Genomic DNA, 25,648 nt, shown 5'->3' with positions numbered 1-25,648 from the left:
GCTGTTACAGATAAAGCTGCTCTGAGCATTCATGCACAGGCTTTTGTGGGAGCATCAGTCTTTTCTCTGGGATAAATGCCCGGGAGCTTCATTTTAATAACAACATACTGTTTAATTGTGTGCCTGTCCCATAATTTAGCAAATTTCTTTTAGATTGATATTTAAAAGTCCCCCCCCCCATTTTTCTGCTGCTAATATCACTGATGACAATCGTATAAGTAAGGATATTTAAAGATCCCCCCCATTTTTCTGCTGCTAATATCACTGATGACAATCGTATAAGTAAATCCTAATGCACTTCTGCTTTTATTTTATTAGCATAAGGATTTCTACAAGTGAGCTTGAGAATGCAGAATTTTAAGGCTTTTTTTTTTTTAAGTATTTCTGGTTTTTTTAATGTTTATTTTTAATTTTAAGTGCATTTAATTCCAGAGCATAGTCATTACCTCAAAAACCCCATACACATGGCAATTATTTCCCATCCTCCCCTCCCCAGGCCCTGGCAACCACTAATGTACTTTGTGTCTGTATGGATTTGCCTATTCTGGACATTGCCTACAAAACGGAATCATATAATATGTGACCTTTTGTGTCCAACTTGTGTAATTTAGCATAATGTTTTCAAGGTTCATCTGTGTTGCAGCATGTATCAGTACTTCATTCCTTTTTACGGCTGAAAAACATACAGTACTGCCTTTTATTTATTCATCAGTTGGTAGAAATTGGGGTTTCACCTTTTTGGGGAGGCTATGATAAATATCGCTGCTGTGAATATTTGTGTGCAGGTTTTTATGTGAACATCTGTCTTCATTTCTTCTGCGCTTATACCTAGGAGTAGAATTACTGGGTCCTATGGTAGCCATGTGTTTCACTTTTTTAGGGCCTACCAAGCTGTTAATGGCACCGCACTCCAGTACTCTTGCCTGGAAAATCCACAGACAGAGGAGCCTGGTAGGCTGCAGTCCATGGGGTCGCTAAGAGTCAGACACGACTGAGCGACTTCACTTTCACTCTTCTCTTTCATGCATTGGAGAAGGAAATGGCAACCCACTCCACTGTTCTTGCCTAGAGAATCCCAGGGATGGCGGAGCCTGGTGGGCTGCCGTCTATGGGGTCACACAGAGTCGGACACTACTGAAGCGACTTAGCATAGCATAGCATAAGCTATTTTCCACAGCACATGTATGATTTGACAGTCCCAAATGATGTATGAGTGTTCCAGTTTCTCCATGTCCTCATCGACAATTGTCTTTATGATTACAGCATTCTGGTGGGTGTTACGTGGATCTTTTCAAAAGTGAAAGGGCCAGAGCTATTGGGATGGTACTACCTTGCTGATAGGTGGCCTCCTGACCTACCACGTAGGGAGATCCCTTGGGCACTGCTAACACAGGACTTGCCAGTGGTGTCAGCAGGCTCTCTCTGGGCTTGTGTAGAGGAAGAGGAGACTGTGGCCCTGCCTACACCTCATGCCAGAGCACCTGACTTGGGTGCATATCTGCAAGGGCCCAGGAGTCTGGATGAGGCAAGCAGTTGCCTACTCATCCTCTGTGGACCCAATTGCAGAAACTCAGGCTGAAAATTTTCCTTGCTGGATTTTATCATAACAGCAATTGTTTTACTTTTTTGCAGGAAAAAAGTCTTTCTTGGATCCTGTGAGATTAAAGGCTAGAAAGAAAGGCTTGTGGTTTTCTTTTTCACTGGTGACATTTCAAAATTCATTGCAGATCACAAGCTGTCAAAATGATAGCTTTTAAGAAGTACTTTTAAAAAAAATCATCTGTGTGGTGGTTTGCAGAGAGCACAAGATTCATGCATAGTAGAGTAACTGACTCTTATCCTAATGTGCCTTTTTTTTCCCCCTCATATTGACTCCCAGGAAACCAAGTTCCAATAAACCGGGACACTTGGCTGCTTTAAGTCATATAAACCTGCAGATAACTAAATGGATCTGTTTGTTGTTTGGCCAGGTTACTCAAAGTTTCTGAACTTTAATTTCCTCATGTAGAAAATGGGGATAAATCTCCACTGAGTCTTTGTAATCTGGGTGTGTAATAGATAATAAATGTTAGATCCCTTGTCTGTCAAGCTTCAGACTAACAATGAAAGTTTTATATACTCTTTTCATAACCAAATTCTATGCTTTAGAGTATACAGGCCTTTTCATTTCCTTCCCAGTTCTAGTTAAATCAAGGGGTGTGTGTGTGTGTTTTAGGGCCATGTTTCTAATTGGTGCCTCAGTTGAGTGTGGTAACCAGAAGGAAAATCAGCGAGGGAAAGGGGAGTTGGCTTTGAAACACCCCCTCTAACCCCCACTGACCTGTCAGTTTACTCTATTGCTAAGTAACAGGTTACTGCAGAATTCAGCAGCTTAAAACAGCAGACATTTATTATCCCACACAGTCTCTGAGGGTCAGGAGGCCCAGAGAGGCTGAACTGGGTGCTTCTGGCTCAGGCTCTGTGATGAGTTGGCTGTGGCGCCGCAGTCACCAGCAGGCCCAGGCCAGAGGGTCCACTTCCTTACTCACGGGGCAGTCATTGGCAGAGGCCTGGGTTACTTTGTGCATGCCCCCCCACCGAGTAGAATGGCTCACAACAGAGCAGCTGGTGCCCCCCGGAGCAGCTAGTCATCTGAGAAGCACACTGACCACGATGCCAGTCACAGTGGCTCTTATAACCTCATCCCAGAAGTAACACGCCATCCCTTTTGCTGTGTTTTGACTGGTCACACCCACGGCCCCGGTCCAGTGCAGGAGAGGATCGCTGGGGACCATCTTAGGGGCTGCCTTCCGAAGATGCCAAGTTCATGTGAAGACACCTCAGTCCTCTAATCCAGGAAATGAAACCAATCGGAAGTGTCTGAGTATAGGACTGACAATAACGAAGCCTGAGCCCACTACTTGGCCAGGGTCCAGATTCTTCCCATTGTCCATCTTGCGTCCTTCCGGGCAGTATGTCTAGTTGGCTGTGGGCAGGTATGTGCTGTGAGTTCTGGCATTAGCAGCCACTCCGTGGCACCTCTGTATTACCGAAATCAGTGTGACTAGGCATATGGTTACTGAATCCATCCTGTGCCAAGAACAGCTGCTGGGGGTCACAGGCAGCAAGGCAGATGCTCCCTGGCTGAGCCTTGCAGACCTAGCCACCATTGACAGCTGTCAGCCTGGGAAGTGCTGGTTAAGGGCTTCCCTGGAGGCTCAGTGGTAAAGAATCCGCCTGCCAGTTCAGGAGAGTTGGGTTCAGTCCCTGGATCAGGACGATCCCCTGAAGGACGAAATGACAACCCACTCCAGTGTTCTTGCCTGGGAAATCCCATGGACAGAGGAGCCTGATGGGCTACAGTCCATGGGGTCGCAGAGAGTCGGAGGTGACTTAGCCACTGAACAACCACAACCACCAGCTACTGCTGGGGAGTATTCTTTATAACAGCATTCCAGAGTGGACAAGGATTTTACACTACTTAATACGTGCTGACTACATGGTATGTATACTGTGTGATACTGTGTTTTAAAAATATAACTGATCTCTAACTTAATGGGCTTAGAGATGACCTCCCCACCCCATCCCCTGCTTCTGCTGGTAGAGCTAGAACAAACAGGGAGTTGTAACTTAATTTGTAGTAATCAAAAGCATTTTGTCCTTGACTACTATCCTAGTCTAGACTGTCATTGTAATACATAATGTGGATACTGTCTGCCGCAGATTTCATTAGTGTCCAAAAGCCCAGTTTATATACACAGAAGTGGTTCCCAAAGAAGGTTACTCATCAAAATTACCTAAGGAACTTTAAAAAAAAAAAAAATTTCTCAGTCCCTTGACTACTAAATCATTTTCTAGAAGTGGGTCCTCTAAAAATTTGTTTTTTAAAGCTTCTAGGTGATTCTGAGATGTGGGTTTATTCATTCATGTTTTCAGCCAGGAATTAGCAGTCTGTCAGGCATAGCTTCTCATTTGAAGATAAAAATGAGAAGGCCAGAGGTTCTGCCCTTGAAGAGCTTGGAGTTTAATGGGGATTGTGAACAAATGAGCACATAATTACAGCATGACTGACAGTCACAGCACTTTAAACATAAACCTGTAATTTTATCACTGATTAAGATAGTGAAAGTAACGATGGGCATTTGAAAATGAGGCCAAGGTGAATTGCCACCATTTTCCCACTGACTTCCCAAATAGGTCTTGTATCTTAGTCGCTCAGTTGTGTCTCACTCTTTGCAACCCCATGGACTAGCCCTCTAGGCTCCTCTGTCCATGGAATTCTCCAGGCAAGAATACTGGAGTGGGTTGCTAGTCCCTTCTCCGGGGTATCTTCCCAGCCTAGGGATCAAACCCAGGTCTCTTGCATTGGCGGCAGATTCTTTATCGTCTGAGCCACCAGAAATTTCTAGGCTCTCTTATCCAAGCATCATGGGTGAAGACTCTGCTTACCACTCTGTTTCAGGAGGGCAGACGGATGTCCATCTCTGCCGTTTTCCTAGCAAGCATACACTGCTTAGCACACAGTAAGTGCTTGTTAAGTATTTGTTAACTTAGCGAGTCAGCTGCCTTTCCAGGGACTGGTGGCATGAAGGGCAGTCGTTCTCAGCATCACTGGGAACACGGAAATAAAACCAGTCACCAGACGACCTGATCCCGACACTTGACCTTTTGCCTGTCTTCCCAAAGCCTTGTGCGGATTGATGAATTTCTGTTATCTAAGCTCTTTGGGGGAGCAGAGCTCTCCATCCGTCCGCAGCAGTCCAGTCTGTATCTGGCAAGGGGTTTCCTGTGTCTAGATTTGCTTTGTCTTCTTCTAAATGACAGTGTGCTTCAACCCAAGCCAAATGTCACCTGTCTTATTCTCCTGATTTCAAATAAAAATTAAGTCATCCAAGAGTAATTTTCTACAGTGAACCCTTCTCCAGATGCTTGTGGGGTAAGCGGGTTGGTGTGTGGGGTCTCTAGTAGGAGAAGAACTTTGATGATATGTTGTATTCTTTAGTTGTGAATAAGAATACCCCTAGAAGCTACCAGAGGCCAAGGGGGAGTCATTTGACATCTACCTGGGCCTTGGAAAGAGCATAAAGTCAGAATGGAGAGGAAGGACCACAGATGATTCATTTAAGAACAGAGCCCCTTCGTGATCCTCCACCGCTTTAAAAGAATGGAATGTCCTTCTCTGGCAATGGTTAGAATAGTGCTTTTCAGTTAACTGGGGGGCAGTCAAGGAGCTGGAGACAATGGAGGGGGCTTCCCTTTTAACCTAATTTTTTTTTTAATTAAAAAAAAAGTTTTTATAGTTACTTATCTGATTTAGATGGGTCTTAGTTGCCGCAGTCGGGATTTTTCTTTGTGGCGTGCAGACTTCTCTAGCTGCCCCATGGCATGTGGGATTTTAGTTCCCTGACCAGGACTCGAACCCGTGGCCCTGGCATTGGAAGGCAGAATACTTGAGTGTGGCAGCACTTAGCTTCCCCTCGATTGTCCGTTGCACCAGAACAACGGCCTCAGCCTTCAACCACGGTGCGGCAGCCCGAATTGGCAGTGCCCCAGCTTTGCAGTGACTTGTCTGAAGCCCAGACAGAGCCATGTCCTTTCTCAGTGCACAGCCAGAGAAAATGACTCCATCAGAACATTAACAGGAGTTGGACATGCCCTTAGAACGAGGGTAAGAAAGTATGAGAAGCCTGTGGGGGAAGGAGAAAAGGCATAGATTCCTGAGTTGTCAGAGTGAGGAGCCTACTGTCGATGTGGCAGATAATTTCTTCCAAGCCAAGATGTAATCTGGAGTTAACATCTATTTAAGTGCCGGCTTTCTGAAGGGATTCTCTCATCAATTTGCTTTCCTGTCTGGAAGTACTTGGATGTTTTTCCCCCTGAGGGTCTTTAGGATCGTTTTATATTTGAACATTTCTGAGCAGGTGGGGTTGGCTTCCTCCTCTCACTCCTGAGCTGATTTTCTCCAGCTGAGAAAAACCTTTGTCAATTCAAGAAACAGTGTTGTGATGACCAAATTAAAGCACCATTTAATGTTTTGTGTTGTTGGCAGCGACCTGAACAGGATTCCCCTGCCTGCTTAACAGGAGTGGACTCTTAAGGGGGTAAATGGGTCGGAGAACAGAAAGCTGAGGGAGACCTCCTCCTGACCCCTGGGAGCTGGAAGCTTGGCTTAGCTGACTCATTTTTAGCCGGACCGTGAGATTCTAAATGAATAAACAAGTAGAACAGGGCATGTTGAGGAAGTTAACAGTAGTTAAGTGTCTGCTGTAAACACATTTTTAAACCAGGAGCAGTGTGACTTGACTGATTTTTACAGGAAAGGGGGCTTTCAAAGCAGACTAGCTGCTCCCTGCTACAACTGCCTTGGCAGCAAGAGAAACCAAGGCTTGACCCTGAAAACAAGTCTTCACTGCTAAGCTTTAGAGTCACCAAGAAGCCTAGTTGTGGGTTTATGAAAATTAACCTCCTTTATTATAGTAATTTTTAAAAATCTCGGTTATCTTTTAAAGCAGATTTGCCTTAAGATCCTGGTACTTTTCATGTGCTCAGCAGCTTTCTCGCTTTCTCCTGCTCCAGGTGTAAATGGCCAACATGATTAGTATTTGCACTCTAACTGAGACTCATAACTGCATCTCAAGAACTGTGACGGGAGCAGCTCTCTTTAGTCCCAGCCACCTTCCCCTGTGGCCACCCCCTCCGCCTTGTTTGCTCACAGCTTGTTGTCCCTCTCCAGGGCCAAGTGGAAAGCGAGAGGGGGGACTGGTTTGCTGGGAAACTTGTTGTAGTATCTTATTTCAAGCCTCCACCAATTCTGTGTGATTCTGGATCATAGTGAAAAAAGAATGCTTGTTCAGCCTCACGCAGGTGACTCACCTGGCACTTCTCCTGGGCAGAGCTGACTCCTGGACAGATGGATCGTCCACAGGAGCCCGGCTCTCTTAGGCGGTTCGGATTTTGGCCTTTTGTACTCTGCTGTCTGTTTCCAGGTTTTTTATATTCTGAGCTCTGGCAGTTTCAACACTTCTCTTGAAGTTAGGCCTGAGGCTAACCTCAATCCTGAAATACTTAGCAGGTGTGCCAGGAACTTGGCCGGGGTCACAGGACTAATCCTTGATTTAGGTGAGTCAGTTCAGTTCAGTCCCTCAGTCCGACTCTTTGCAACCCCATGAATCGCAGCACGCCAGGCCTCCCTGTCCATCACCAACTCCCGGAGTTCACCCAGACTCACGTCCATCGAGTCAGTGATGCCATCCAGCCATCTCATCCTCTGTCGTCCCCTTCTCCTCCTGCCCCCAATCCCTCCCAGCATCAGAGTCTTTTCCAATGAGTCAATTCTTCGCATGAGGTGGCCAAAGTACTGGAGTTTCAGCTTTAGCATCATTCCTTCCAAAGAAATCCCAGGGCTGATCTCCTTCAGAATGGACTGGTTGGATCTCCTTGCAGTCCAAGGGACTCTCAAGAGTCTTCCCCAACACCACAGTTCAAAAGCATCAATTCTTCGGCACTCAGCCTTCTTCACAGTGCAACTCTCAGATCCATACATGACCACAGGAAAAACCACAGCCTTGACTAGACGAACCTTTGTTGGCAAAGGAATGTCTCTGCTTTTGAATATGCTATCTAGGTTGGTCATAACTTTCCTTCCAAGGAGTAAACGTCTTTTAATTTCATGGCTGCAGTCACCATCTGCAGTGATTTTGGAGCCCCAAAAAATAAAGTCTGACACTGTTTCCACTGTTTCCCCATCTATTTCCCATGAAGTGATGGGACCGGATGCCATGATCTTCGTTTTCTGAATGTTGAGCTTTAAGCCAACTTTTTCACTCTCCTCTTTCACTTTCATCAAGAGGCTTTTAGTTCCTCTTCACTTTCTGCCATAAGGGTGGTGTCATCTGCATATCTGAGGTTATTGATATTTCTCCCGGCAATATTGATTCCAGCTTGTGCTTCTTCCAGCCCAGTGTTTCTCATGATGTACTCTGCATATAAGTTAAATAAGCAGGGTGACAATATACAGCCTTGACGTACTCCTTTTCCTATTTGGAACCAGTCTGTTGTTCCATGTCCAGTTCTAACTGTTGCTTCCTGACCTGCATACAGATTTCTCAAGAGGCAGATCAGGTGGTGTGGTATTCACATCTCTTTCAGAATTTTCCACAGTTTATTGTGATCCACACAGTCAAAGGCTTTGGCATAGTCAATAAAGCAGAAATAGATGTTTTTCTGGAACTCTCTTGCTTTTTCCATGATGCAGCAGATGTTGGCAATTTGATCTCTGGTTCCTCTGCCTTTTCTAAAACCAGCTTGAACATCAGGGAGTTCACGGTTCACGTATTGTTGAAGCCTGGCTTGGAGAATTTTGAGCATTACTTTACTAGCGTGTGAGATGAGTGCAGTTGTGCGGTAGTTTGAGCATTCTTTGGCATTGCCTTTCTTTGGGATTGGAATGAAAACTGACCTTTTCCAGTCCTGTGGCCACTGCTGAGTTTTCCAAATTTGCTGGCATATTGAGTGTAGCACTTTCACAGCATCATCCTTCAGGATTTGAAATAGCTCAACTGGAATTCCATGACCTCCACTGGCTTTGTTCATAGTGACACTTCCTAAGGCTCACTTGACTTCACATTCCAGGATGTCTGGGTCTAGGTGAGTGATCACACCATCGTGATTATCTGGGTCGTGAACATATTTTTTGTACAGTTCTTCTGTGTATTCTTGCCACCTCTTCTTAATATCTTCTGCTTCTGTTAGGTCCATACCATTTCTGTCCTTTATCGAGCCCATCTTTGCATGAAATGTTCCCTTGGTATCTCTAATTTTCTTGAAGAGATCTCTAGTCTTTCCCATTCTGTTGTTTTTCTCTACTTCTTTGCATTGATCGCTGAAGAAGGCTTTCTTATCTCTCCTTGCTATTCTTTGGAACTCTGCATTCAGATGTTTTTATCTTTCCTTTTCTCCTTTGATTTAGGTGAAGGTACACTGAACTGTGTTGCATCCTGTTTTTAATACAGAGTAATTCCTAGCCCCAGTTAGTAATTTGTTTTCTTAGTACAGTTCAGTTCAGTCGCTCAGTCGTGTCCGACTCCTTGCAACCCCATGAATTGCAGCATGCCAGGCCTCCCTGTCCACCACCATCTCCCGGAGTTCACTCAAACTCACGTCCATAGGGTTGGTGATGCCATCCAGCCATCTCATCCTCTGTCGTCCCCAGAGACACAATTGTAATACAGCCACGTGGTTACCAGAAACACTCTAGAATTTGATAGTGGGAAGTAATGTTCAACAGATAGTGTCTTTTTGGAAAATGTGCATAAAAGAGGGATTCTTCAAAATCTGTTCTAATGTACCTGCCTCTGTTTTTGACCCTTAGCATGTTTTCCTTATCATCATTTTGTGTGTGTGGCCCTTGACCTGATGAAGAACTTTTGGATACTGTCGTGGTTAGATTTTTTTTTTTCTTTAATGGATCCGACCCCTCCCTGTCATGACCTGTGGTTCTGGAAGCCCCCGTAGGTTGGGTGGGTGCCGGAGACTCCTGGGTAAAGAGGGTAGGGAGGTGATGCTTGGCTTGGTGTCAGCATGGTCAGCCTCCTGGGAGGACTGACATCCCCTTTTCCCGTCTCAGTGTGGGGAACCAGTCACATCAAAGAATGGCTTATTCTTTGCTGAGCTCAGGACCAGAGCTCCTCTAGCATGGGCCCAGTGCCTGGGCTTGGTCCCTGCCAGTACAATTGTCCAGAGCAGCTGTGTGCCTGCGTGGCCCAGCTCGCCTGGAGCCGCCAGTAGGATGACTCTGGTGGTGAAGTGACGTTCCCGGCCCACGGGTGGCTCAGAAGATGGGAATCTGCCATGGGTGGTCAGGCCGCAGACCTGGCCGAGCACTTGGATGTTGTGCAAAGTGGGTCATGCTGTTCCCGTGATCCCCGATCACCAGGCAGAGTGTCAAGGGCTTGGCAGGGCCCCGTGCCTCTCCTGTTCTTTTAGAACAGTACAAAAGAGTACAGCTCAGCCCACAGGCCGCTCAGTGAGTGCCCAGTTCACCCAGCGGGGCGGGCCACCCGGCGGGAGGAGTTCACTCGCTGGGACCTTTTGTCCTGTTCTGCAGTGGCTGGGCAGCTGGGGAGCTAGCTGTGAAGGGGATGTGGGGACAGGCTGTGAGCACAGCTAAGGTGCCGCCTCTCCTGCCAGCCTGTGGCCACATGCTCCCCACGCCTTGGGGTTGATTTCTGTGAACCCTGGTGGGCGGGGAGGTGGGGCACAGATGTCTCCGGGCCACTGCCCCCAGCCGGCCCTTGAACTGGAGTGCCCTTTCTCTTTGCTCTGTGGTTACCTTCTGCGAGTGGCAACTTCATTTTCCAAAGAAAATTTTTGCTCCACGATCCCATCCCCTTTACCGTGCTTTATTTTTCATGCCAACATTTACTTTACATATTTTACGCGTGTGTGTTCCTTCCCCAGCTGGAATTTTTGCCCCCAAGGGGCAATTATTTTCCACATGTTGCGGGTAGGAACATGGGAGGCACTTCTGTGGTGGCCCAGCAGTAAAGAATCCTCCTGCCAGTGTAGGAGATGCAAGTTCAGTCTTTGGGTCACGAAGATCCCCTGGAGAAGGAAATGGCAACCCACTCCAGTATTCTTGCCTGGAGAATTCCATGGACAGAGAAGCCTGGAGGGCTACAGTCTGTGGGGTTGCAAGCAAGTTAGACACAACTGAGCAACTAAACAGCAACAACAGCAGGTAGGAGGTTAAATAACTCCTATGGTCCAAGGTCATATTACTAGTAAGCGGAGAAAATGGGTTTCAAACCCAGATTGTCTGAGAAAGAGCCCACATGGAACCACTTAACCCCCTGCCAGCCTGTTGTGCTTCTCTGGTTGGGTAACTGCTGAGGGGCAAAGGTGGTGTGTCTCATTGTTGGCATTTGGGTGTGTGGGGAGCTGGTGGCTTCTTGGCTGAAAGGAGTCCGCCAGGTGACCTCCTGAGTCATCCCCAGGGAGGGACAGATGTTGGGACAGAACCCTAGTAGCTGTGGCTTTCAAGATGTCATTGATGGCTACGCCTGTGCCTCCCACAGCCAGGCTGGGTTGACTCAGTTGTTTTAACTACTAGAATCCATTAGGGAATTCCAAACTACTTTAAGGTAGTTATCCATGAAATTAGACAAAGGATAAGACGTAGGCTTCCGCGTGGCCAGCTAAGGGAGAGCCATTGCATTAAACTGCTAGTTGATGAAACCAATTTTTCCTTTGCCCTTGGAAGGAAAAATACTTGTGGTTATTTCTATAATAGTAACGACCACGACAGTTAAAAATGTGCCTCCTGACTTTCATATAGAACATATAGTAAATAAATGCACAGATGAAAAGATGCTTCGCTAACTTGTAAATTTCAAATGGGGGGAAAGTAGGGAGTTGTAAAATCTTTGAAGATGGAGGTGGGTCTCTAACCACTGTTATGAGACAATCTCCAAGATGTCATAATACATACAGTACTCAGTGTACGTGTTTTCCCAACTTTATTCTTTTGTGCTTACCTCAGTAAGAATGTAGTTTACATCGCACTCATAAATAATGGTACAAACATTGAAGGTTCATGGCAGTATTTATTCATTCTACCTAAGGACACAGCACTCTGATTATGGTGATTAGTTTGTTCTATTTAATGCGAAGTTGACTTGATCATGTATCAGTATTAATGGGTTGCGATCAACAGTTACAGAAACTCTCATTCAGCATGTGTCATCTTTTGTGCTTAGAGGAGAGAACCCTCCAGAAGTGTACCCAAGAAATGGTACCAGTAAGCTCCTTCTGACAGTGGGTCTGAGGGATTGTGTTGGATCAGAATGATGAGATTTTTCTTACTGCCTCTTTTCATTTTAAATGTTTGAATTTTTTGCTTTGGACGTGAAGTATGTTAGGACAGTAATTAATAAAAACACCCAGCAGAGGAACCATTTTCTCCCCATGGCAGTCCTGTTTGCCCTGATGGACTTTCCCCCTTCTGCCCACTTTCTATCCGGTTCTGTCCTTCTCCCCTCTGAGATTTCAGCTTCACAGAGAGAATTTTTATGGAGCTGAGAAAAGCACAGAAAACTGGCGCTTCACTTATTTATAAAGTGAATTCACGGGATTGTGTCTTTCCTTTTGCTTTTCAAATGAGAACTTAGCACGTAAGTTACTTTTGTGAGTTTAAAAAAGAAGTTGTTTGAACATGAGGAACTTAACCTTGTCCAGAGTGTCTTCTCTGAAAAGAATTTGTTCTTGTTTTATGGAAAAAAAAAAAAAAAACTACAGAAAGCATTTTGAGTAGAGATTAATCAATGTCTCTTTTTCTTAATAGGTTTTAAAATGGAGCACTTTGATGCATCGCTTAGCACCTATTTCCGGGCATGGCTTGGCCCCCGAGGTAAGGTGGTTTTGAGTCTTGCTCTCCCATCCTTCCTCCCACTCCTTGTTATAGGCAACTTGTGAATATTGCATGAAGACAGTCTAGAAACCATGCTCATTTTCCAGTGATTAGATACCAGGGGCTTGGAGTCCTGAAGTCATGAACAGGCGCAAGGTCCCCTGACTGCTGGGGCAGAGACACAGGTGCTGGGAACCTCTGCTGACTTCAGTGGAGATGGGATTATGTTGCAAGCTTACAGCCTGAGCGTGCCACAGATTTCACCACTGTTGGTGGCATGGGTTGCTCAGTTCTTGTGAGTCTCCAGCTGAATCCGATTTTCAAAATACACTGCTGCAATAGGGGTTTAAAACCCTTCCGGTTTTACAGTTTTAAGGGCTTTCTAAAGCCCTTTTTTGTGATGTGTCACATCACTGGATAAGTATATGTGCCTGAGCTCACTTCTTACCCTCATCTTTCATTGTCCTTCAGGACAAGTAAGTCAGCTCCAGATAGTATACCTTCTTCTAATCTCATCTCTAACATGTCACCTGTAAAGAGGGAACTTGGGAGGTTCACAGAACAATTCATAGGAAAGCTCCCAGAGGCTTTTAAACAGATAGAATCTCCATTTGACTCATGGTTTTTAAAATATAAAGAAAGCAATAAAAGGAACTTCATCTGTTAGTAAGGCAGGGATGCAGTAAGGCTTATGCCATCTGTGATAATAGTGAGGAAGTGGAGAAAGTCTACCGGGGTAACCTCTCTGGAGGGCAGTTGTGTTTTCTGTTGAAATTAAAATGCATGTGCCCTTTGACTCAGCAGAGATGTGTATAAGGAGGCTGCTTAGTGGTACTGCTTGTCAAGACTTGTTCCATGGGGAACAAGCTAAATTACTGTGTGGCCCCTGGAAAAGAACAAGCCAGATCCATCTGTCTGTGCTCATGTTGGGATGATGCCTTCTTTCAGTGTTGTAGGATCAAAATTCTAATTTTAAATGGCTGAAACAGTAATAAAAATTATTAGCTTTCATTGGAAGGACTGAAGCTCCAATACTTGGACCACCTGATGCAGAGTCAACTCATTGGAAAAGACCCTGATGCTGAGAATGATTGAGGGCAGGAGGAGAAGGGGATGACAAGATGAGATGGTTGGATGACATCACTGACTCAGTGGACATGAGTTTGAGCTGTTGTAAGGACAGGGAAGCCTGGCACACTGCAGTCCATGGGGTCGCAGAGAGTCAGACACAACTTAGCAACCGAACAACAGCAATGGGAACATTGTGAGATCTGAGTTATTCTAGGGGCTCTGTGATGTTGCCCAAGGACCCTGTGCTTGTCATTTCCTACCTTGGCTCCTGAGTGTGTCAGCAGCTCTGTGCTCAGGTCAGGCCCCCCGCCAGCTTTTGTGGTTGCAGATTGGCTGCTGAAGCTCCAGGCTGCACCTCCAGAGGAGGAGAAAAAAGTCTGATCTTTTGCATGGTTTTAAGAACCAGAAAACTCTTCCCCAGAGCACTTTACAGACTGTCGTCTCCTCAGAGCTCAGTGGCTGCAGTTGCTCCACATGCTCTTATCTGAACCAGTTTCCTGGGGGTGCGTTAGGGCTTCATGATTGACTAGCTCCCTAAGGATTTACCACCTGGGGTTAGGGCCAGCCACCCAGGAAATACTTGGTTACTTGGTGATGTAGGAAAGTGAAGATCTGTTAGAAAATTTAATTTAATTAAAATAAGTTTGCAAGATGCAAAACAGCTTTAAATAAAAGGAAATGGGAGGTTTTCATAGGGGCATTCATTGTGTTTGTGTTGTTATGTACACATCAGTTCAGTTCAGTCACTCAGTCGTGTCCTACTCTTTGTGACCCCGTGAATTGCAGCATGCCAGGCCTCCCTGTCCATCACCAACACATAAACATACATAAAGGTCTGATGTTACTTGCTAAGTAGGAACTTGGGTTCTCAGAATTGACTCAGGCCCACCGCTGAGAACAAAAGGTGTTAAGAATCCTCTTGTTACTAATAAGTTTGCTGGGGCAGCCACTTCCCTAAAGGGCTTCTGAGAAGCACAGATCAGTGAAACCACCATCACCACCACCCTAGCATCAATGGGCAGAGGGTGGATGGAGTCTCCTTCTGAAGCCAAGAAAAAGAGACGCTGGGAGAATTTAGGGTGTGTCTGCAAGAAAGGAGACTGACAGTGGTTCCCCAAGTGAACGTGTGTTCTACTAAAGCTGTGCTTGTCCTGCAAGGTCAAGGGAGAGAGCCCTGGAGAGAGAGTAGCAAGATGGCTGAGCCAGGAAGTCAAAGAAGGGGCTGGTCCACTGTCCTTTTCCTCCTCCTTCCTGCCGAGGGGAGGGAAGGGGAGGCAGGAGGTCCTTCCTGCATCAGCAATGTCCTTGAATCGATAATGTAGGTCTTCTCTCTCATGCTTCTGCTCTTCTCTTATCCGGTCGTTTGCTGCTTCACTCTCACTTTTTAAAAAGTTATCGCCCCTGCTTCTGTTAACCATGGCACTCCGCAGACGAGGCCTGTTGAATCAGAGATGATCTCTGAGCTGGCCAAGCGGCATGTTTTCTGAGTCTGCGTGCCAGACAAACTGGCTGACACTGGGCTGACATGGAGAGCTTCGGCGCTCAAAGATTGCCACCTCTAGGGTTTCCTTGACCCATGCATAATTCAGCAAGCCTGGTTAATCAATCCAGTTAGTGAAAAATTGAGCTTTCTCCTTGTTTTCTTTAAGATTCTTAAGAACAGATTTTATAAAAGTCATTTAGCAAAGCCCCTGGTAATATGCACATTACTGTTTAGAACATGAATGAGAGCCTCACCTTGAGCCTATGTATTGAAGACTCACAGTTCCTCTTTGAGTTGCTTTTTTGGCTTGGGAACATTGTGGTTAGAGAAAATTTTTTCATGTTCGAAGCACATTGGTATTATTTTTATATCTACTTTATTATCACTGAATGTTTTTTCTTTTACAATTTTCCAGATACTCGAGTAGAAGGATGGTTTCTTCTGGACAATTACGTCCCCACTTTGGTCTGTTCCATCCTGTACTTGCTAATCGTGTGGCTGGGACCAAAATATATGAAGACTAGGCAACCGTTCTCCTGCCGGGGGATTTTAGTGGTGTACAACCTCGGACTCACTCTGCTGTCTCTCTATATGTTCTGTGAGGTAAGTCAGAGGCTGACACGCTTCCCCTTGCTTCAGGGTACTTGTGTCACTGTCCTGGATCCCAGGCCTAAGTGGAAAAGGCCAGTGGTGGGGTGGGGGAGGGGAGGACAGGTACAGGAATGCATTTTGAGGATGTTCTAAAATCGATTTTTCAAAACACTGGAGTTATTTGTACAAATGTGCCTTCTGGAATATCTAAAATAGAAGCCTTTGCTATTCTTTTGTTATGTATGTTTTGTGTTACGCTCAGAATTAAACATTTTCAGAAACGTGCTCATGCAAGCAAAGTACAGAGTAGAAATTGAACAAAACGCAAAAAAACAGATCTGTGAGCATCTTATTAGGAAGTGTTTAATAAATGCCTGATTCTTACTGGGAGGCGGTGGGGGGAGGAAGTGGGCAGAGTCTGGGTCTGGTGTGTTTGTGGTCAGCCAGCCTCTCTCCACCTTGATCTGATCACTGTCAACAGCTTGGAGATTGGACAAGTTATTTTTAATAAAAAGCTGAGAAGAGTAGATAGTGAGGTTGGTGTTTAGGGTTTGAATGGTCTGTGTAAGTTCAGGCCAGATTGTTTATTCTATAAAACAAAGATGTTGAAAACCAAATTTGATGATCTGAAAGGCTTAAGTAAGAGTGAACGATAACATCAGATCAGCACTTAAGCCTCCTGTTTAGACAGTACAGTCAGGCTTTAAAGTAGAAGGAGAGGAAAGCTCTCTCTGGGATAAGCACGATTTATATGCATTTTAGGAGCAGAACTACACTGTTCAGGTTTACAGCACAAAACGACTCCTAAATCTCTGGGGCGGAGAATGACGCCATACATAAAACAAACACTTTCAAGTACTCCTGCTTAGATTTTTAACCTTTCATTGTGACTTTGATTCTCCAAGGAGAGGAAAAGGAGAGAAACTAATATGAATCTTACAGTGATTTCCCCACCAGCCTCGAGCTGTGATGGGGGTCTGCCTGACTGTGTGGGTATGTGCGGGGGTCTGTGATGCAGGAGCTGGTGGGAACCACTGTGTCTGATGGTCAGAGACACTGCTGCAGAGGGAGGCCTGGGTTAGGTTCCCCAACGTAAATTTCATAAAGCGAGGTAAAGGTTTTATGATTAAGAATTTATAGATGCTATTCTCATTGCTTTTATGCCAACAGTCTGTGAAATGCTTACAACTCCTTTTTTTGCTTCTTTTCTGTCCTGTTCTAGAGCGAAAGCAGTTTAATTAGCCTCCAAGATGGAGATTGCAGGCCTGGAGGCAGGGGCAGTGACAGGCCTGGGCCCAGCCCTGTGCTCATCTCTGTGTTCCAGGGACAAAGCCGCAGTGAGCTGTCAGGTCTCAGAGTGAACCGCATACTTTCCCATACTTGATAGATAAGAGAGCCATTTCCTTATGAAGGCTCTTATAGAGTTAATTATTACACATAGCAATATTCTAGAGAAAAAATATTTAAGACTGTTAAATCTTATAGAACTTAAGTTATCTGCCGAATATATTTCTCAAGCCGTAGAGATATAATCACAACTTCATAATTGAACCTCTCAAACAGCTAATTCACTGGTAAAGAGGGGAAGAAAGTGCTGGGTAAATCGCTGCCAAGTGCATGTGACTGGATTTGGGGGATCTATTAATAAGAGCGTTGTAATAGGAAGTACCAATTTTTCCTCCAAGACAGCTTGGTGGGAACATTAGAAAACGTTGAGCAGTATCTAAGCCCTGAATATAGAGATGGAGGAAATATACAAAGGAGGTTAAATATGTTTAACTCACAACTTAGAATACGTAGAGAAGTAATGGATATGGAGACAATAATCCTTAAATCAAGTTTATAAAAATAGAGCCAGAGCAGATATTCTTGAGTTGAAAATTAACCCTAGTATCCACATTAGATGATATTTACTTTGGATTTTGTCTGACTTTTTTTTTTTTCCTGTACTTACATAAACCCTTCAGGAATATCCTGATAACCTATCTTTTGTCAACTTTTAAATTTCATTGTAGCTACTGGTTTTTCCCTTTTTTCTTTTCTTAGCATTTATAGTCCAGTGAATACTAAAACATAGGACAATTATGGGGTTTTATAACGGAACAAATTAAAGGGATCCTGGAGCCCAGCTGGGCCCCTCACTTCAGGGAAGTATGCCAAGAGTTGGATCCATTGCCTGTGGTCACACCATTGGTGTGGTCATGACCATTAGTCTTTATTTATTCTGCTTATCTGTGTATTTGGGTCTGTAAAGAATTTTAAAAATAAATATGTAACCATTGATATTTTTGTTTGTTTAATCCTGTGGTATGAATTCATACCTGTTTGGCAAAGTTCTGGTTTTTTTTTTAATATAAATTTACTTATTTTAATTGGAGGCTAATTACTTTACAATATTGTATTGGTTTTGCCATACAATGACATGAATCCCCCACTGGTGTATATGTGTTCCTCATCCTGAACCCCACTCCCGCCTCCCTCCCCATAAGTTCTGGATTAATATAAATAAAATTAACTGTTGCAAGTAGACAAGAGAAATCTTATTTGAAAGAGGGAGATGAAAATGAAAGGGGAGTCACTGAAGCTTTAAAATGACCTGAAGAAGGAAAATAACCAAATGACTATCTTAAAACTGTGAAATTCAGTTTAAGGTATAGCTTATGCACTTGGTAGAAAGGAAATCAAAAGGAGAGACATGGCTTAACTTTTTTTAATAATTAAATTTATTTATTTTTAATTGAAGGATAATTTTGTTTGTTTCTGCCAAGCATCAACATGAATCAGCCATAGGTATACCTATGGCTTTACTTCTAATTACCTCAGGAACTTGATGTTTATTTCCAGGGAAAAGGTCACAGATCTCTGAATTAGAAGTTTTGTATGTTTGAACAACAGTATGTTTTAGATTGGGATTAGGTGTTGTCTGAGATCACAGTCAGTGGTAAAGGCTTGAAAATAAAGTGTCAAGTTATAAAAGAGAAACAACTAATTTTGTATTACTTACTCAGCTTTGTAAAACTGTGTGCTTACAGTAGACATAAAAATCTTGCAAGCCTTTCTGCCAACCCTGCCCCCGAGGGGCAGGGCATGTTTCATCTGAATGGAAGCCCTACTGTGTTTTCAGATCATCCATATGTCTTTCCCTTCCCTCATCCCCAAGATCAGAGAATCCCCACCCACCAATGCCAGGTTGTGACTTTGCCCTCCTTATTCAGGGCTGCACTGGACTGGGTTTCCCCTGTTGTTCTCAGCCAGTAGAATAACTCCTTAGTTAACATCTCAAACACTCAGGTGGCTGCTCTGTCCTGACCTAGAACTTTTCTGGTGTGTCTGCCATGCTCTCCTGGCCTCTGGGCTCTTGTCACCAAAGCAAGGAGGATCTAACTGCTTGTTGTGTCACAGTCCAGAGGGGAGCATCCTGTGCAGAAATCTAGGACTCAGCAGTAGCAGCAGGAAGCAGTCAGCACGTAGACCTTGAACTTGAATGAAGAGAACTGCTGGCTGCCTTCCTGTACCCCATCCACTCAAACCCCCAAGACCAGGTTCTTCCTTTCTTTGGGTCTCTGCCCCCTAGAAACTCCCGATTTCTTCAGACCCAAACCTGCCTCAGTTTGACAGTCCCTGTCTCATTTCTGAGGACCTGTCTCAAGGTCAGTTCCTCTGTGTCCTCTTGAGGGCTTGGCTCTGAAGCAGTGATCCCAGCCTCTCCTGCCTCCTCATGGTCCCACGGAGCCTGATGCCTTCTCCCCCATCACGGTGTCCTGGGGATGTGCCCTCCAGCCTGTCCCTCACAGGCACCTCACTGGCTGTGGTTACGGTGTTCCTTGCACATCTTTTTTGTCCTGTTGTTAGCATGGCTCCAGCATTGAGACAGAAAAAAGCAAATGTTGGAACCATGTTTTATCAATACTTTAACAAAGATAAATCACAGACTAAAAACACGATTGTTTTTTGAGTGTTAGTTTGTTTATTCCCTTGCAGTGAGAACTGTGTGTTGGTAAAGTAGTGTGAGAAAATTCAGTAACATGCAACAAAGATTCAGAACATTTAAATATAATTTTAGAAAATGATTGGTTGCCAACTGGATCGGTGATCTGAATTGGCATAGATTCAGAACTTATTCTTTTTTCTTTCCTTTTTCAATTTTTACTTAGAATTGTAAGTTTGAAACTACTTCAGAATATGGAAAATAAAATCACAAATAGTTCTCTAGGTACCTAACAAATATTGACATTACTGGTTTGTTTTTTGTTTAAAAAGAAAACATGACAAAAAGGCATCAGAGGTGTAGCCCCTTCACAGATGTAATGTTCTTCTGAAGTGCATGTTTCTTTCCTGGCTATGTTTCTATACATTTTCCACATATGTATGTATATATGTGACAACTTATAGGCTATTTGGAGAGTTGTTTTTTTTTTAAACTTACATGAGTGGTGTATGTCTTATATATACTCTTTTTCAAGTAGCTTTTTTCAGTCAGCATTATGTTTTGAGAAGATACTTTGAATCTTAGGGATTTCATTCATTAGTTTTAACTTCTCTTTATTACTTAACTGTTGGATCAGTCATTTGGTCCATTTTTCTTTGGGTGGACATGTACATTGTTTCCAATTTAACAGTGTGGAGATCCTTGAAGAATTATCTCCCAACACTATCTTTCTCTGTCACAGAAACTTCATTCTTGTTTTGCATTTTGTATTTTTCTGATATAGTACATAAGCACAGTTTCGTTATTTTCCTATTTATTCTCCTAGGCTGCGGTTCTCATATGCTTTACTAGCTAGAAATAAATGTATATGTTGGCATTTGAGATAAAGGGCTTTTGCAGTTAAGAAGGAATTAAAAAGTACTTTTTTTCTCTCTGATCAGAAACCTCCCCCAAAACAAAAAACAATGCTGCATTGAATGTTCTTGGATGTGTCGCCTGTGCCCATGTGAGTGAGTGAGTGATTTTTGCCAGGCATACAGTTAGGAGTTAATGATTGAATCTTGACACTTTTAATGGGGAAATTTTAATCCATTTTCACTTAGTATGCTCATTATTATTTTAGAATGATTTCTATCACCTTTTGTGTGTAAGTTTTCTTTACTTTTTTGCTTTCTTTCCTGCTTTCTGTTGAACTTTTTTTTCATTTTGCTGATTGGAAAGTTACTTATTATTTAGTAGCTACTTGTAAGTTTTCAACGTGCACCTTTGACTTAATAAACTCTAAAGTGAATTGCTGTTTCTACTCCTGAACATTGCAAGGATCATAGATGATTTGGGCTTTGGGCCCCCATCATCCATGATATTGTTGTCAGTGCTTCATTCTGCCTCTTTCTGAGACCCTAAACAGTCATCATTACAGTCCGTGCTTACTGTTTTTGTTTTTTTTTTGTACACTGTTCATCTGTGAAACCCATTCTTTGCTTTGAGCTTCAGTTTTCTTCTGAAGTAGTTCCTTTTCAGTGAAAGCTAAACTCTTAGTCCCTGAGTATCATCTGTGTGTGTGTATGCTTGAACATAATTTAGCAGGGCATAGAATTCTAAACTAGCAGTTATTTTCCCCCAGCACGTTGCAGATTTATTCCAGAGAAGTCTGCTGCAGTCCCATTTTTGTTTGTTTTGTAGGTAACCTTTTTCTTTAAAGATGTTTCTAAACTTGTGTTTAAGAATAAAAACAAAATGTACCTAAATAGTAGTTCACTCTTGTCTCAGGATTGTATGCATCCAAGTCATGGATTCATGTATTTCTTAATTTTGGAAAGTCCTTAGGCTTTGTCTTCTCCATACTTCCTCCTCCTCCATCAGTTCTGTCTGGAACTCCTGTTATATGTGTGGTGGACATTCTCACACCTGCGTACTCTCTCTCGAGTTTTTTGCACCTTTTTTTTCTTCTGCATTCCTCTAATTCACTTGTACTCTCAGTTGGCTCTAATCTGCTATTTCATCCATTTCTAGCTTCAGTTACTACGTATCAAAAATTCACTGCTTGTTCTTTTTCCCACTCCATAACCTGAAATTTTTTTTTTTCATCCGTGGTTGGAGATGACTGGGTCTCAAACTTAACCATTTGCTGTACTGCTTTTTAAAATAGTCTTTAAAAAGTGTTCTTTCAGCTGTATCTGTGAGGTCATGCCTCTGGGATAATTGTTATATCTATGTTGACCTTCTTTTTAAAAACAAAAACTGGACGATTTGTTGGGTGTCCTGTGTAAAGCATCTGAAGCTGGTGTCGGTAGGGTCATCTCAGGTAAATGTGGCGGCTGCGACCGGCGCACTAAGCGCAGGCGAAGCGTGGCCAAGAGAAGGTACCCCATGCCCGAAGGGCGGCGGCCAAGAGGAGCTACCCCACGTCCGAGGTCAGGGGCAGCGGCCGAGAGTGCCAGGCTGCGACGGCGCAGGAAAGGCTGAGAGGAGCTACCCCGCGTCCGAGGTCAGGGGCTGCAACGAGAGGAGCTACCCCACGCCTCCACGCTCGAGGCCAGGGGCAGCGGCCGGGAGGAGCTACCCCACGCCTCCACGCCCGAGGCCAGGGGCGGCGGCCGGGAGGAGCTACCCCACGCCCCCACGCTCGAGGCCAGGGGCGGCGGCCGGGAGGAGCTACCCCACGCCCCCACGCCCGAGGCCAGAGGCGGCGGCCGGGAGGAGCTACCCCACGCCTCCACGCCCGAGGCCAGGGGCGGCGGCCGGGAGGAGCTACTCCACGCCCGAAGCCAGAGGCTGCAGCGGGGAAGACCAACCCCACACCCGAGGCTAGGGGCTGCGGCAGGGAGAACCAACCCCACGTCAAAGGAGCCGTGGCTGCACGGGCACAGGAGGGCCTAGAGGAGCTATCCCACGTTTAAGATCAGGAAGGGCGGCGGTGAGGAGATAGCCCTCGTCCAGGGTAAGGAGCAGCGGCTGCACTTTGCTGGAGAACCGTGAAGAGATAGCCCACGTCCAAGGTAAGAGAAACCCAAGTAAGATGGTAGGTGTTGCAAGAGGGCATCAGAGGGCAGACACACTGAAACCATGCTCAGAGAAAACTAGTCAATCTAATCACACTAGGACCACAGCCTTGTCTAACTCAATGAAACTAAGCCATGCCCGTGGGGCAACCCAAGATGGGCAGGTCATGGTGGAGACATCTGACAGAATGTGGTCCACTGGAGAAGGGAATGGCAAACCACTTCAGTATTCTTGCCTTGAGAACCCCATGAACAGTATGAAAAGACAAAATGATAGGATACTGAAAGAGGAACTCCCCAGGTCAGTAGGTGCCCAGTATGCTACTGGAGATCAGTGGAGAAATAACTCCAGAAAGAATGAAGGGGTGGAGCTAAAGCAAAAACAATACCCAGCTGTGGATGTGACTGGTGATAGAAGTAAGGTTCGATGCTGTAAAGAGCAATATTGCATAGGAACCTGGAATGTCAGGTCCATGAATCAAGGCAAATTGGAAGTGGTCAAACAAGAGATGGCAAGAGTGAATGTCGACATTCTAGGAATCAGCGAACTAAAATGGACTGGAATGGCTGAATTTAATTCAGGTGACCATTATATCTACTACGGCGGGCAGGAATCCCTCAGAAGAAATGGAGTAGCCATCATGGTCAACAAAAGAGTACGAAATGCAGTACTTGGATGCAATCTCAAAAACGACAGAAAGATCTTTGTTCGTTTCCAAGGCAAACAATTCACTATCACAGTAATCCAAGTCTATGTCCCAACCAGTAACGCTGAAGAAGCTGAAGTGGAGCGGTTCTATGAAGACCTACAAGAACTTTTAGAACTAACACCCAAAAAAGATGTCCTTTTCATTATAGGGGACTGGAATGCAAAAGTAGGAAGTCAAGAAACTCCTAGAGTAACAGGCAAATTTGGCCTTGGAATACGGAATGAAGCAGGGCAAAGTCTAACAGAGTTTTGCCAAGAAAATGCACTGGTCATAACAAACACCCTCTTCCAACAACACAAGAGAAGACTCTATACATGGACATCAGCAGATGGTCAACACCAAAATCAGATTGATTATATTCTTTGCAGCCAAAGATGGAGAAGCTCTATACAGTCAGCAAAAACAAGACCAGGAGCTGACTGTGCCTCAGACCATGAAGTCCTTATTGCCAAATTCAGACTTAAATTGAAGAAAGTAGGGAAAACCACTAGATCATTCAGGTATGACCTAAATCAAATCCCTTATGATTATACAGTGGAAGTGAGAAATAGATTTAAGGGTCTAGATCTGATAGATAGAGTACCTGATGAACTATGGATGGAGGTTCGTGACATTGTACAGGAGACAGGGATCAAGACCATCCCCATGGAAAAGAAATGCAAAAAAGCAAAATGGCTGTCTGGGGAGGCCTTACAAATAGCTGTGAAAAGAAGAGAAGCAAAAAGCAAAGGAGAAAAGGAAAGATACAAGCATCTGAATGCAGAGTTCCAAAGAATAGCAAGAAGAGATAAGAAAGCCTTCTTCAAAAATCAATGCAAAGAAATAGAGGAAAACAACAGAATGGGAAAGACTAGAGATCTCTTCAAGAAAATTAGAGATACTAAGGGAACATTTCATGCAAAAATGAGCTCGATAAAGGACAGAAATGGTATGGACCTAACAGAAGCAGAAGATATTAAGAAGAGGTGGCAAGAATACACAGAAGAACTGTACAAAAAAGATGTTCACGACCCAGATAATCACAATGGTGTGATCACTGACCTAGAGCCAGACATCCTGGAATGTGAAGTCAAGTGGGCCTTAGGAAGCATCACTACGAACAAAGCTAGTGGAGGTGGTGGAATTCCAGTTGAACTATTTCAAATCCTGAAAGATGATGCCGTGAAAGTGCTACACTCAATATGCCAGCAAATTTGGAAAACTCAGCAGTGGCCACAGAACTGGAAAAGGTCAGTTTTCATTCCAATCCCAAAGAAAGGCAATGCCAAAGAATGCTCAGACTACTGCACAATTGCACTCATCTCACACGCTAGTAAAGAAATGCTCAAAATTCTCCAAGCCAGGCTTCAGCAATACGTGAACCGTGAACTTCCTGATGTTCAAGCTGGTTTTAGAAAAGGCAGAGGAACCAGAGATCAAATTGCGAACATCTGGATCATCGAAAAAGCAAGAGAGTTCCAGAAAAACATCTATTTCTGCTTTATTGACTATGCCAAAGCCTTTGACTGTGTGGATCACAATAAACTGTGGAAAATTCTGAAAGAGATGTGAATACCACACCACCTGATCTGCCTCTTGAGAAATTTGTATGCAGGTCAGGAATCAACAGTTAGAACTGGACATGGAACAGCAGACTGGTTCCAAATAGGAACAGGAGTAAGTTAAGGCTGTATATTGTCACCCTGCTTATTTAACTTACATGCAGAGTACATCATGAGAAACGCTGGGCTGGAAGAAGCACAAGCTGGAATCAAGATTGCTGGGAGAAATATCAATAACCTCAGATTTGCAGATGACACCACCCTTACGGCAGAAAGTGAAGAGGAACTAAAAAGCCTCTTGATGAAAGTGAACGAGGAGAGTGAAAAAGTTTGCTTAAAGCTCAACATTCAGAAAATGAAGATCATGGCATCCGGTCCCATCACTTCATGGGAAATAGATGGGGAAACAGTGGAAACAGTGTCAGATTTTATTTTTTTGGGCTCCAAAATCATTGCAGATGGTGACTGCAGCCATGAAATTAAAAGACGCTTACTCCTTGGAAGGAAAGTTATGACCAACCTAGATAGCATATTCAAAAGCAGAGACATTGCTTTGCCAACAAAGTTTTGTTTAGTCAAGGCTATGGTTTTTCCTGTGGTCATGTATGGATCTGAGAGTTGGACTGTGAAGAAGGCTGAGCGCCAAAGAATTGCTGCTTTTGAACTGTGGTGTTGGGGAAGACTCTTGAGAGTCCCTTGGACTGCAAGGAGATCCAACCAGTCCATTCTGAAGGAGATCAGCCCTGGGATTTCTTTGGAAGGAATGATGCTAAAGCTGAAACTCCAGTACTTTGGCCACCTCATGCGAAGAGTTGACTCATTGGAAAAGACTCTGATGCTGGGAGGGATTGGGGGCAGGAGGAGAAGGGGACGACCGTGAATGAGATGGCTGGATGGCATCACTGACTCGATGGACATGAGTCTGGGTGAACTCCGG

At 44.3% G+C, this 25,648-nt stretch overlaps 1 protein-coding gene across 1 annotated transcript in view; it reads left to right on the top strand.

The window, feature by feature from the left end:
* Positions 1-25,648, top strand: part of ELOVL5 (ELOVL fatty acid elongase 5) — a 73,289-nt gene that overhangs the window by 29,826 nt on the left and 17,815 nt on the right. The window contains 2 exon segments of the mRNA NM_001046597.1: positions 12,320-12,385; positions 15,355-15,542. Of these exon segments, the coding sequence (NP_001040062.1) occupies positions 12,328-12,385; positions 15,355-15,542 (246 nt within the window). The 5' untranslated portion in view covers positions 12,320-12,327.

Source organism: Bos taurus, chromosome 23 (genome assembly GCF_002263795.3).
Source record: "Bos taurus isolate L1 Dominette 01449 registration number 42190680 breed Hereford chromosome 23, ARS-UCD2.0, whole genome shotgun sequence".
Classification (NCBI taxonomy): domain Eukaryota; kingdom Metazoa; phylum Chordata; class Mammalia; order Artiodactyla; family Bovidae; genus Bos; species Bos taurus.
The sequence above is the reverse complement of the archived record's forward strand: the minus strand, read 5'-3'. Positions and strand labels throughout refer to the sequence as shown.